Source organism: Cibotium barometz, chromosome 2 (genome assembly GCF_041138505.1).
Source record: "Cibotium barometz isolate CiBa-2024 chromosome 2, ASM4113850v1, whole genome shotgun sequence".
NCBI classification, from domain to species: domain Eukaryota; kingdom Viridiplantae; phylum Streptophyta; class Polypodiopsida; order Cyatheales; family Cibotiaceae; genus Cibotium; species Cibotium barometz.
The window spans coordinates 57951839-57966403 of NC_141047.1; the positions used below are offsets into that span (position 1 = coordinate 57951839).

At 46.6% G+C, this 14565-nt stretch overlaps 1 protein-coding gene across 1 annotated transcript in view; it reads left to right on the forward strand.

The window, feature by feature from the left end:
* Positions 1 to 1807: 1807 nt before the first annotated feature.
* The window catches only part of LOC147641264 (uncharacterized), a 44713-nt gene continuing 31955 nt past the window's right edge, over positions 1808 to 14565 (forward strand). Inside the window, exons 1-2 of the mRNA XM_086819819.1 lie at positions 1808 to 1967; positions 2052 to 2152. Of these exons, the coding sequence (XP_086675945.1) occupies positions 1897 to 1967; positions 2052 to 2152 (172 nt within the window). The 5' untranslated portion in view covers positions 1808 to 1896. The remainder of the gene's footprint in view (positions 1968 to 2051; positions 2153 to 14565) is intronic.

Below are 14565 nucleotides of genomic sequence, written 5' to 3' on the forward strand. Positions count from 1 at the left end.
GCTATCGCATAAATTATAGAATTAAATTTTCTTCACCCTTTAGTATCTCTTTAAAAATGGGTAGTGATAGGGTTTTGAGAGACAACAAATGGTATTGTTTTGCCTGCACACGCACAGAGAGAGAGAGAGAGAGAGAGAGAGAGAGAGAAGAAGAAGAAGAAGAAGAAGAAGAAGAAGAAGAAGAAAAAAGAAAGTTGTATTAACGTCTTCAAAAGGCCAAAATGACCTATGAGACCAAAAGGTTACATCATATCCATGAGGTACATCATCCTGGTTAGTAATAAAGAAAGATAACAAAAAATCTAGAACTTTAAAATCTGATCTAGGTACATGAGGAGAGAGCTCTTATATCACCCTAATACATCCCTCATGGGCCGCTATGACATGGTGCTCAAGGTGGTAAAACTGAGCTAGCGCGAGAAGGTCCTGCGATGATGGGAGATGATGGCCCGGATCTTCCTGTGGTGGCGTGGCCATGGGCGAGGGCCATGGGGTCTGGGGCGTCGAGCTCTACATAACTCAGTGGCTCTGTCGAGTGTCACACCTCTCGGCCGAGCTCCTACACTAGCCTGTGGTCCGGGTATGATGGGTGGATCGGCCCTCGGAGTGCTGGTATGAAAGAAGTCAGTGAGAGCTCTCTGTGCTGGTCCCGTACCCTTCTTTGAGACATATGATCCCATGTACCAGGAGATTGACACGGTGGGTACGGATCTGGAGGAGCGGACATCACAGGATACAGCAACCCGCACAGAATATGGAGAGTATCTCTTAGCCCTCGGCGGGGCTCATAGGCTAGCCATTTATAATGGCCTGGCTAGATGGCCTAGATCCAACTCCTTCACCTCCTACCCCTTCAGACATGGAGCTAGTACAGTGGACTATCTAATGGGATCCCTCCCTATGATCCCACTCGTTCCGCAGTTTACCATCTCTCCTCGCCCCATCGGTGTTGCAACCGACCATGCATACCTGGCCTTCTCCCTCACATGCCGATACACCATGCAACCAGCTGTTTTGCCCCATCACCATCCGAGATACCACTTCACCAGAGAGACCTCTTCCATCTATTCTGATCATATCTAGCGCATCCTATCCGACCTCGACCCCCACATCCCACTTGATGAGCTTACTACACACCTCTCAGCCACCCTCCATATGTCCGTTGCTGCTGTTGTGCAGCCGCCTTCCCACCCTCCATATGTCCATTTTGCTACAGCCGCCTTCCCACACTCCAGAGCCACCCCTATATCACCAGGAGGGACTGTCCCACAGAATAGCTCGTACGACAAGGAATGTCGTGATATCTGAGCCCGTCTACATCGGTAGATGGCACTAGGATCCACCACTCACTAGCAGGCGCGAGTGATCTTTCGACGTCTCACATGGAGAAAGAAGAGAGCCTACCTAGCCAAGCTTGACCAAGAGCTATACCAGCTATTTCTTGGAAGGGACTGTAAGGAGGCCTGGAGGATCTTCCAGGATCATCGCCTTCCAACTCCAATTACTTCACCCAGCACCTGGCACACCTATGCCACCTCTCTCTACCATGTCCCCGAGCAGCCACCTCTCCCCCATTCACCCGAACCTCGTCCCCCACACTCTTCCTTCTTTCACCTCAACATGGTGAGAGATGCTATTGACAGGATGCAGACTGGGCAAGCACAAGATCATGATGGACTCCTCACCGAGCATTTCTCGGATCTGTTATTAGACGAATGGCATATATATAATCAATAAATAATACTCCCTCTCACATAAAAAGAGAAAAGAAGGAAATGCTAATTTATTGGTTATAAAAAAGGTTTTAGTCTTAAACAGTCGTAATTTGACAAAGGCAACGCCATAACAGGAATCCACATTACGAATTGGATTTACGCTAAATATTACTTTGCTTGCATGGACATGGAGACAGCGAATGCTCCTCTTCCTGCAAGAGCCGCCCATGCAAGGGCTTCTCGAGCTGCAGAGTAATTTCATTTTAATAGGAACAAGATAAAAGAAAAAATCCTTGTTCGTATCATTCATATTGTATATTCTTTATTGGTGTGCAGAGACGACTCTCAAGAGGCTGGGAGGAAGTACAGACGATACGAAAAAGAGTATCTTCGCAGGATTAGCCACAAGTATTTCTCAGGAGTGACTCTCTCCGGAGGTATTTTTGTCGCTAAACATGTGTATATACATACGTACGTATACGTACACAGATACACCTTTTTTTTTTTTTCACACACACACACACACACACACACACACACACACACACACACACATACATACATATCTGATTATCTCCCGTGGATTAAAGTTGTCATCATCAGGGTCCAAGCCTAGCTTTCAATCTGTACATGCTCCATTACATGTTTGTGTAGATCCTGTAAAAATTTCTACATGAGAAAGTTTATCGTTATAAAATTATTACTACTACTTAAAGTTTAATTTAAAAAGATATAGCATTGGCAACCTCAAGGTCATTAGTCATCCATCCTTCAGAGAGCTGTTCTTCATGATGAGTGCCCCCATCAAGATGCAGGCGTTGGTCAAAGATGCATCTCCATCATCCAATAGAGGCGTGCTTTTGGAAACAGGTCCAGATTGGCTCGAGGTTAGAATAACCCCAGCATGTAAGTTTGCTGATGAACTTCCAACTCAGCTTTCTAACAAGCACTTAGTCACCCAACCATACTATGGCCCCTTCTAGGTTGCATGACTCTCTTCTGAAGACCCAATTGGTATTTCCTTGGATTGTGGCATCCTTCACATGCTAGGCCATACACCCCCTTGCCCAGCACTTGCCATTTCTTTGGGCCTTTCATAATTAAGTTTTTAATTGATGCCTTTGAGCATTCTCTAAGACTCCCTTCTTAATATTGGCCACCTATTAGCTCATAATGTCTAAATAGACACTCCACAAATAGATGGGTGTCTTCAAGTCTTTCGTCAATCAATCAACTACTACCCACACACTTGTCCTCTCTATGTCTTGGGTAAAAAATGAGCTGTTTTCATCAATCGATCAACTACTACCCACACGTTCTTGTCCTCTCTATGTCGGGTAGTCTTCTAATAAAATCCATGGAAATGTTCTTTCATTTGTCACTTGGGATCTCCAAAGGATCTAGGAGACGCCCTAACTTAAGACATTCTGCCTTTGTCACTTGATATTTCTAGCACTTAAAAATATATTCTTGGCTTGTTCATACTTGGCCAGAAAAATTACCTCTTCCGAAGAGCATAAGTCTGCTGAATTCTGGGTGTCCAGCGCTAGGATTATCATGACACTCAAAAAGTTGGTGCTTGAGATCATGATCCCCAATTATGCATACTCTTCCTTTTTTGAGCAAAACTCATCTTGAATGGTATATCTCTTCCTGTTGAGTCCTTCTCAACACCTTCTCGTGGTGCTTCCTCATTTGCACTCATCCTCGATGCAGTTTCATTTCCTCTTTGGATTCTATTTGTATTTCTTTTCAATGCAACTTCAGTAGGATTGGTATCCATCTTCGATGCAACTTCAGTAGGATTGGTATCCATCTTCAACACTTCTTCTACCGGGTCCATCGTTTTAATTGCTTTCCAAATCAGAGGGCATCGTGCGCACATCTATCCTTAATGGACTCTAGAAATTCATTATGAAATCGAGTAAAACTCAATTCATTTTTCATTGCTAGAGCTTCTAGATGAAAACGCAGCTCCCGAAGTGCTGTTGTCCTGATTCGTCTTCATTAATATTGCATCCGAGGAGCTCGCGCTGCTGAACCACCCTGCCGCCTTCATTTTTGCCCCGCCTCTGTCCCATCTGCTCCCGCCTGCCCCTTCTGCTCCCACCCCCACCATCTGCTCCTGCCTCTGTCCCATCTGTTGCTCCCGCTTCTCCCCCTTCTGCTCCTGCCTCTGCCTCTTCTACTCCTGCTTCTACCCCATCTGCTCCCGCCTCTGCCCCCCACCATCTGCGTGCTGCACCTGCCATCTGCTCCCACCGCTGGTGCACCCGCCTTGTCCCTTGCCTCCGTCCCCGCCTCCTCACCGGCCTTGCTCCCGCCCCTTGCCGCTTCCTCTTCCTTGCTCTTACCTGCCTCTTCCTCCCCCGCCGCCTCTTTCCTTCAGCAACATTCTTTCATTTGGATTCGAGTCGGCTGCCCATTGTCGATTGGCTCTATGGCTTCTGCCATAACCAGTCTTTCGTCACCCCCACAGGCTGGGAGAATTGTCATGTGCATGAAAGATGCCATGGACATTCTCAGGTGCTGGTCCAGAAGAGGCAGCCAGATAAAGAGTATGAACCAAATAAGGCTAGGATTTGGAGCACAAGGTGCAGATGAGACAGGAGGATGGACTTGGAGCAGGACCTAAAGGATTTAGGGGATTCAGTCGGCTGCAAGGAACAGGGCGTCGGCTGTACCAGAAAGCCTCGGCTGCATTATGCATTTTTAGTCCTGGAGAGGCGCAGCAGCCCGACCAAGGTTTATGGAGGTCCAGGGCCAGTCGGTTGGTCCGACAGCAGCAGTCGGCCAGCCCAGCTTTGAGTCAAGAGCCTATAAATAGCACCAAAGGCACATTGTGTTAGTCATTCAATCCTCTAGGGATTGGGTCCGTAGGGTCCTAGAGTAGGACAAGATTTTGGGTGTTTACCACCTTTTGTATGAAGGCAGCCTAGGGCTGTAGATTTAGGTACCTTTTTGTACCATATTAATATACTGAATTTCTAGCACATCTCTCTCTCTCTCTCTCTCTCTCTCTCTCTCTCTCTATATATATATATATATATATATATATATATATATTTGCGTTTTGCATCAGCATGTTTCTAGGAGTGTTTAGGGCTGAAAGAAGACTCTCAGAGCTTCCGCGTGTTACATTGGTATCAGAGCATCAGGCTCAGCAAAGCTAAACACTGAATCAGTCCCATATGATGGTGTACAGGTCCAAGGTACAGGAAAGTACACGGATACGAAGCCCAAGGCAAGGAACACAGAATCGAGAAGAGCTCCCAGGAGGTTTGTTGGTGGTGTTCCACAGAGCCAGAGGGGATGGCAGTCCTGCGAGCTAGATAGGTTCTCGGGCAACGGTCCCAAGGGAGGTTTATCCTCTAGGGGGTGATGTGAGAGTGCCAGACTCATTTCTCAGGAATGAAGACCAAGACAGTGTTCAGAGTCAGGGCAGGAATGGATTGTGGACTAGATGGAACAGATGCATAGATCTTATTGTGAGACAGAGTGGTTTTGGAGACCGGGCTGGGCTTTCAGAGAAAAGGGTTGCCAGGGATGGATGGATGACAGAGGGACTTCAGGAAAAGATTGGGATGATGACAGTCATCCAAGAACAGGTTGGAATCCTGTCATCAAGTTTAGCAGAGGGAGATGTCATGTGCATGAAAGATGCCATGGACATTCTCAGGTGCTGGTCCAAAGAGGCAGCCAGATAAAGAGTATGAACCAGATAAGGCTAGGATTTGGAGCACAAGGTGCAGATGAGACAGTAAGATGGACTTGGAGCAGGACCTGGAGGACTTAGGGGATTCAGTCAGCTGCAAGGAATAGGGCGTCGGCTGTACTAGAAAGCGTCGGCTGCATTATGCGTTTCCAGTCCTGGAGAGGCGCAGCCCGACCAAGGTTTATGGAGGTCTAGGGCCAGTCGGCTGGTTTGACAGCAGTCGGCCAGCCTAGCTTTGAGTCAAGAGCCTATAAATAGCACCAAAGGCACATTGTGTTAGTCATTCAATCCTCTAGGGATTGGGTCCTTAGGGTCCTAGAGCAGGACTAGATTTTGGGTGTTTACCACCTTTTGTATATGAAGGCAGCCTAGGGCTGCAGATTTAGGTACCTTTTTGTACCATATTAATATACTGAATTTCCAGCACATCTCTCTCTCTCTACTCTCTCCATATCTGCGTTTTGCATCAGCACGTTTCCAGGAGTGTTTAGGGCTGAAAGAAGACTCCCAGAGCTTCCGCGTGTTACAAGAATCGTCAATTTTTCGCAAGACGAGCTCCTCTCTCTTCAGCACGACATTGACATTAAGGTCCAGTGAGGGAACTTGCAGGTGCCTGTATGCTCTGCAGCCAGCAGCCAACCAGTCTTCCAGGAGCTAAAGAGGGAGAGAGAGAGAGCAATAGGCATGTGTCTCTGCCCTATAGCGTCGCACAACAGCCTCTGTTCTCTGCAGCACAGCCCGACAGTACCTCTGTATTCTGCAGCACAGCCTGGCTGTATCTCCTTCCAAGAAGCGGTTCGTGACCAGCAGCGTGGAGCTCCTCTTGACTGTTTTTCCAGGCCTCCAGTCAGCGCTGCTTGCCTACAGTCTCTCCAAAAGCAAGCATAAGAGAGGCGCAACCCTGCCTGTATGCGTTTTTTTTCAGAAATTTCTCTTCAAACTTGCGCTGCCCGCCAGCCTCACTTTTCCCAAAAAGCAAGTCATAGAAAGAGAGAGGGAAGCGTGTACTCCAAAAGTGGAGTAGCCCCCCCCCCCCCCCCCCCCCGCCCCCCCTAAATATCCTAGGGACCACTTATGGTTTTTAAAATCTACCTAGGGGCCACCCAAGGTTATAAACCTTATGAACTTTAATCCCTTGGTCCCCCTTCACACTTGGGGTTGTCTACACATGTTACCTTTTTGTCCGGTCACCCAAGTATGAATCTTAAAATTTTTATCTTGCTCACCGACCACCATGCCCACACTTATGTTGTACCAATTTCACAGGGTCATGACATACTCCCTTCTTGAAAAATGGCAAGCGTCCTCGATTGCAATCTGGTGATATAGCAAGACATCCAAAGCGGAACCACAGTGATAACAAAGGCTGCCCACTATAGTAAGATATCAGCCATGTGATCCAACTAAAAGTGAAATGTACAATATGGCAAGATCAGCGTCCCAATCTCTCTAAGCCATGCATATGTAACAACATTCATTGCAAACCAATGGTGTAGTAATAGTCCAAGTTGTATACCACTGTGAACCATACACAACCACAACATCCAATGTGACTAGTATACATATATCATAGAAGTCCCATAAGCAGATGTACTGTCAGCTCTCAGTACCTTCGGGTGAGACAAAAGCTGCACCAAGCGACCTCTAGATGTCATTTGAGCCTGTCTGTATCAAGGGAGCGGAGGTGCTACCCCCTTCTTGAGCATCAGGCAATGCTCCAGACCCATGCTTTGCTGAACCTGAATGAACCGTAGCAAGAGTCGGCTCCAACTCAAAGGCATCGAGATAAAGTTGCAATACCTGAGGTGAATTTGCTAAGTCACCCTCCTCCATCCACTTTGCATCCATCGGTGAATAGTTCTTGAACTTCACAAGATAACGACGGGAAACTTTACCTGGTACCTTTCTTTCCTTATGTGCCAGTATCTATTCTGGAATAAGAACCTCATCAAGTTCCTCAACTTCCGGTTGAGCGTCATCTAATGCATCCTCAGGCACATCTCCACGGAAAGGTCTAAGTAGACTCACATGAAATGCATTGTGAATCCTCCAGTGATCTTGAGCCTAGCTTTCTCAAATTGCAAAAGAACCCAATCACCCAATGCAAACTCTAATGCACGTCTGTGACAGTGTGCTGCCTTCTTTTGCTTTTGCTGGGTCTTTTGGAGTGCCAACTTAACTCTCCTATAAGCTTCATCCATGTTCTCCACATACTGGTTAGCCTCAAAGATCTTATCCTTTGTGTTCAAAATGGGTGGTACCTTCTTCCCTCCTTCCACAATCTCAAAAGGCGCCTTGCCCGTCGAGGTATGGACGGTGTTGTTATAAGCGAACTCCACCAAAGGAAGATACTTTTCCCATTGTTACTTGTGCTCTGACACATAACACTTGAGAAGATCTAACACTGGAATTAGCCTCTTCCGACTGCCCATCTATCTGTGGATGAAACGATGATGAAAACTTGAGAGTTATACCCATGTTGTCAAACAACCCTCTCCAAAATAAACTCGTCATCCGTGGATCATGGTCACTAATGATAGACGAAGGCATGCCATGATACTTGAAGATGTTCGCCATGAACAACTTCACCATGTGATCAACTTTGATCTTCTTACGCACGGGAATGAAACGCATTATATATATATATATATATATAGGACTGGAATTGACCATTATTCTACATATCTAATGGTTACTGGACATGCTCTAATTTGGGTGGCAACAATGCCGGATAGCCCAAGGAACAAGATTTGTATATGGGAGGCAACGATGCCAGATGACCCACTGATGGCAACGATGCCAAGATGAGATTTGTATATGGGAGGCAACCATGCCACCCATTGACGGCAACAATGCCAGATATCTTGGAGTTCGCAATCTCAACGATCATTGCGACCAGACGGCCCAAATGACTGTATTGGACTTTGCAATCGGGCGGTCATTACGACAAGATGGGCCATATGCCTATATTGGACTTCGCAATCGAGCGGTCATTGCGACCACCACAGACTACGAAGTCGAGCAATCATTGCGACCAAATGGCCCAGATGACTCTATTGGACTTCACAGTCGAGCGGTCATTATGACCAAAAGGCCCGGATGACTGTATTGGATTTAATTGTCGAGCAGTCAATGCGACGAGATGGCCCAGATGACTATTGATGAATTCTCGAGCAGTCCTAGACCAAATGGCCTTGAGCGATAGTCTGAGCAGTGTCCCTCGAGAGCCAGATAGCTCAGCATGATTTTTGATGAAACCAAATAGGACAATCCATGAACAGCAGGATCATTACTTGTGCACTGCATACTGAATTTCTTTGACTTTGTGTGCTCTTTTTGATACGTGAATAATGCTTGGATTTATAGCATGTGATAGTCCACTGGGCTCTAGACTACCTAGCCATTACCTGGAGTACCCAGTAGACACAAATGATGCATACTTGTTTGTCGACTAGCTTTTGTCTAGTTTTTGCAAAAGATAAGTATGCATTTATTACATCTAACACATGTGACAGGCCATGCAAAAGTACCATAAAGAATAAAGCTATTGGTCAAAGAAAAGGCATTCAAATGTTGCCAAATGAGCAGATGACACCACAGATATGGGAAAAGACCAGGTGCACAAGCTCACCAGATGGGGCTAGTACCTTGAAACATTTGGAGGTACATAATGTACTTGGAACACATGGATACACATGGAACATATGGATATGCTTGAAACACTTGCGGTCCACAGTTGAGGACAACTGCGATATAAGAGGGAGGAAATGTAACTCTTTGGCCCTCCTAGCTCTATTTCACATGATGAAACCCATGCCCAGACACCAGACAGGTGGAAGAAGACATGGGGAGAAGGGCCATAAGGTTTGATTAAGAAAAAGCACCAGTTTTGGTCAAAAAGCAAGAAAAAACAGAAAGTCAAACTAGGTTGACCACGAGCCAGGGGCACCAGTGGCAAGAGGAGATTGAGCCGGACCAAAAAGCTAAAAGTCGCTTTTCCAAAAAGTAGCTCCAAGGCCAAAAAGCAAGGTCCTGAAGTTAGAAAAGCAAAAGCTAAATAACTTTGACTTTATTATTGAAAAGCAAAAAGGGAAAAGCAAAGAGTAAAAAGGAAAAAGCAAAGAGTAAAAAGAAAAAAGCAAAGCATGGATAAGCTTTTGGCAAAAAGCAGGGCCCTCTTCAAGTATAAAAGAAGCATGAGCCTCTCTTGAGCATCAAGTTGGAGAACAATCTCTTCATCTTTAAGGTGTTGACATCTCCGTTGAAGCTTGGAAATCATCTTCTTGATAATGAACCAAACCATGGAGTTTTTTCTGATAGAATGTGCAGCGGAGGAAGGGAAAGTGGAAACACAGGAGAGAGAGCGAGAGAGAGAGATGGAGAGGAAACACAGGTGAGAACCTGCTCTCAATATCATCACCAAAAGGAATACATGTCCCGAGCAAGAGGGGAGAACCTCGTAAGTGAGGAACTGCAGCTAGACAAGCAATGCAAGCAGTGAAATATGAGGGAGGCATGCCGTCTATATATACCTTTACATGAAGGCAGCCGACTGGAGCTAAAATACCTACACGACTGGGAAAATACCCAGGACTCCATAAAATGGGAAAATATATGTGAGGGATGACCAGCCCCTCAGACTAGCATGGTCAACCCTAGAGGCTAAAATAGGACACCAAATAGGAAGCCAGCAAGTAGGGGATGATGTCTAACACCCCCTCTCACCACCGGATGCCGAGCAAACTCCAAGAAGCCAGAGACGCCGTCCTCGATCAAAACTGAAAGACTTTGTAGAAAAGATGGGGTCCATCTGCTCAAACTCCATAGCATGAGTTGCCCAACGCTGTACATAAGTACACACCACTGAGGTGGGCATCGCAAGATGAAAGGACTCCACATCCCCCTCTGAAAAAAGATATCGTCGGACTGATATAAGCCCAACCTGATTCTGATCCAAATCCAAAAAAACTCTGGAAGTACCACTGTGCCCCAGGCACACTTAGCAACCATAGATCCAAAGCATCCCACTGGGTCCAAAAAACCATCCTCCAAAACAACAAGCCTGCAGAACTAGCAGGGGGAGGGGCATTCTCAGAAGCATCACAAAGAGATGCGGAGATAGACTCCTCACAATGAGGAAGGAAGCAGGAATATAAACTGCAGTGGTAACAAAGTCCTCAAAAGTATCACAGATAACAGAAGACTGTTCCAGAAGAAGAACCAGATCCCAAGAATCAGCAACAAATAAAGGATCCATGTGAAAGGATCACACCGCAAAGGGCAAAACATCCTCCTTGTTCTACAAATACTGCAAAGAACACAAGCTCGGACACAATAAACTCTGCTCAGGATCTCTGAAAAGAACTGGAAACTCCTGTCACAGAAGAAAGTCTCCACAGATACAAAACAGCTCCTGAAACTGATCCTCAAGTGAAGTAGCTGGTCCACCGCCAACAAAAGGCAAGGAACATGTAGAAACCGGGAAACCGTGTAGGCCAGGAACAAAACACAGGTATAGATGCTCCAAAATCAGCAAAACGCTGACTGAAATCTGAAATTCAGAATCCTCCTCAAGTACCAAACTGCCTCCAAAGCCACAATCCAAACAAAACCCCCTCTGCAAGTGATCTATGTCCACTGGAGAAGAAAACGCAGCCAAACAAGGGCTACAAACCTGAAAATTCAGGTCAACCAGTGTCCACACCTCCTATGAGGAAAAACGCTGAAGAGAAGATACCTTCGGGTCCAACAGAAGAAGCCCAAGTGAAGGTAGAGCTACCAGCAAGATCGGTTCAGAAAAACGCAGCAACCATGGCTGCAAATCTTAAAACGCACAGGTATAAGGGACAATAGAACAGGCCGAATATGGAAACGCTGAAGCCTCAGATCAAGAATTGCTACATAGAACAATCGGGGGGGGGGGGTGGAGGGGGGGAGGGATGGCACAAGATAACCAGAAGGGACAGGCAAAAAGGGAGCCCAAAGAGCTCCAAGATCAGGGCTGGGAAAGCAAGCCCAAACAGGCCAAAAACGCAACCTGTTTGGGACATCTATGTTGCTGTCCAGACCTGAAAAAAAATGCCTGAGAACCCCTGGAAGGTGCCACCAAGAAGGGCAGGTAAGCTGTCCAGAAAAACGCCCCTGTCAGGCTGCTAGAAGCTGCCAATTGACGCCCTGATGAGGAGGAAACTGCAGCCCACTGAAGTGGTGATGATCCAGCCCTTGAAAATCTGAAATGCAAGCTTCAACTAGTGAAAAAACGCAGATCTGTCCATGGGTAGAAAAACGCAGATCTGAAGTGGTAGAGGAGGGAGCATCCAACGCTGACAATCACCGGCGCTCTGATACCAGGATAGAATGTGCAGCGGAAGAAGGGAAAGTGGAAACACAGGAGAGAGTGAGAGAGAGAGAGATGGAGAGGAAACACAGGTGAGAACCTGCTCTCAATATCATCACCAAAAGGAATACATGTCCCGAGCAAGAGGGGAGAACCTTGTAAGTGAGGGACTGCAGCTAGACAAGCAATGCAAGCAGTGAAATGTGAGGGAGGCATGCCGGCTATATATACCTCTACATGAAGGCAGCCAACTGGAGCTAAAATACCTACACGACTGGGAAAATACCCAGGACTCCATAAAATGGAAAAAAATATGGGGAAATATATGTGAGGGGTGACCAGCCCCTCAGACTAACATGGTCAGCCCTAGAGGCTAAAATAGGACACCAAATAGGAAGCCAGCAAGTAGGGGATGATGTCTACATGCCTGCTGATTCATAGTGCCTTCATCGGCTATAGTGCCATGACATCATCTATCCGTACGACTGTACGGATTTGTGCATCCGTACAGAATTGTATGGGCATGTGCAGAGCTATATGGCCAAAAAAAAATATTCAAAAACCCTAAAAACTGCTTTTGGAGGTTTTTATCACCCAAAAAACATTAAAACAAGTTTTATATCAGTTTTCTTGCCAAAAAGAGCTTTTCCATGGTTTCCTTCATCGACAAGGCTGTAGTAGTTGTGGAGATTACTCATGAGATTACCTGGACCTAGACCTAGACCTAGACCTGGACCTGGATCTAGATTTGGATTTGGATTTGAATTTGGACTCGGATTTGGATTTGGACTTGGAACTTGGACTTGGAATTTGGATTTGGATTCCTTGGATGTAATGGAAGGGCAGCTGTAACACGGAAATCTTATCAATCATGAAAACTGATCAAACACATAAGCCTGCCAGAAAAGAGAGAGATAACAACTCTGCACAGTACACCACACTAGGGGCTAGAAGATGGGCTGAACCGCCCTACCCCCCCCCCTCCCTCTCCTTATGGTTAGAATACCAAAAAGGAGTCTACTTCAAATACAACTTTGCAAGTGCCCAAGGATTCTCCAGTGGCTAGCACCTGTTTCTTCCAGTACGTTCTTCCAGTACAATATGGAAACAAAAGCAAAGCATATACTCAATTTGATATCCCTTCTCAGCACAAGAGAGCATTCCCGGCATAAAGCACATGCAGGACAACCATGGACAGCCCATAGCACTCCCACATCAGCCCAAGACAGTCCTGCATCTCCATCTTCCACCTATCTGGCTCACAGAGTGTAACACGCGGAAGCTCTGGGAGTTTTCTTTCAGCCCTAAACACTCCTGGAATCATGCTGATGCAAAACGCAGACATGAAGAGAGAGTAGAGAGAGAGAGATATGCTGGAAATTCAGTATATTTCTAATGGTACAAAAAGGTACCTAAATCTGCAGCCCTAGGCTGCCTTCATACAAAAGGTGTAACACACCCAAAATCTGTCCTAAACTCGATCCACTCCATAAGGAAGAGAATGAGTACAATGATGAGCATCCATGCTATTTATAGTCACTTGGGAATATTGGGCTGCTAGCCGACTGCTGGTCGGCCAGCCGACTGCCCTCTTTATGTCCATAATCATCGCCGTCTGGTCCTCATGCAGCCGACAGCACTCCTCTGCTCCCGACAGCCTCCAACGCAACCGACAGTCCTTCTTCATGCCTTTGCTCCAATCCCTACACTGCCAAACAGCACTCTGTGCTCCATGTCCTAGTTCTAATGCTCTTTTTCTTGACTGCCCCTTCTCGATTTAGCCCTGAAAATGTCCATGGCATTTATCATGCACATGACATCCCCCTCTGCTAAACTTGATGACGGGATTCCAACCTGCTCTTGGATGACTGTCATCATCCCAAATCTTTTCCCGAAGTCCCCCTGTCATCCATCCATCCCTGGCAAACCTTTTCTCTGAAAGCCCGGCCCGGTCTCCAAACCACTCTGTCTCAGAATAAGATCTATGCATCTGTTCCATCTGTCAAAATACGCAACGGAGATGATAACCAAATCTAAGACCACAAGAGCAAGTAGAGTGCAGAAAATAGACAGCACAAGAGAAGGAGAGAGATAGGTGTGTAACTCTTCTCTATACACAAGATCCCGAATCTGAAAACTGGATACAATGATGTGGGGGCCATGGGGCCATTTTATATGGCCCCATACATGCAGTCGGCCTGTGCAAAAAACAGCCGACTTGGCCTACATGTCCACGGGCAGCCCACTCCAGCAGTCGGCTAGCTGCGCATAGTCGGCCAGTATGCAGGAGAGGTCGGGGACCACACAGGGAAGTCGGCCAGCAACCAGCAGTCGGCCACCATCTGGATCAGCCGGGGTGCAGAAAACTGCCTCCCACACCATGGGAAAAATAGGGAAAAATGGGGAAAAAATACGGGGAGTGAGGAAAAATGAGAAAACACCTATACAGGGCGGGCACACCCACAACACAGGCCATGGTGTCTGATAAAGACAAGAGATGACTTCTAACACCCCCTCTCAGCTCCTGGCTGTGAAATCAACCGTAGGGAGCTGGAGTGCCGCCTGAGCGTAGCCTGAGGTAGAGACTTCGTGAAGAGGTCCGCCACATTGTCCTCCGTTGAACAATAAAGTAGCAAGATGTCACCAGCCAAGATCTTCACGTACAAAGTGATACTGTATCTCTATGTGCTTGGTCTGGGCATGAAAGACCGGGTTCCGAGCAATAGCTATACAACTCTGGTTATCACACTGGATGACTGTGGGCTCCTTCTGTGGAAACCCAATCTCACCTAGCAGCC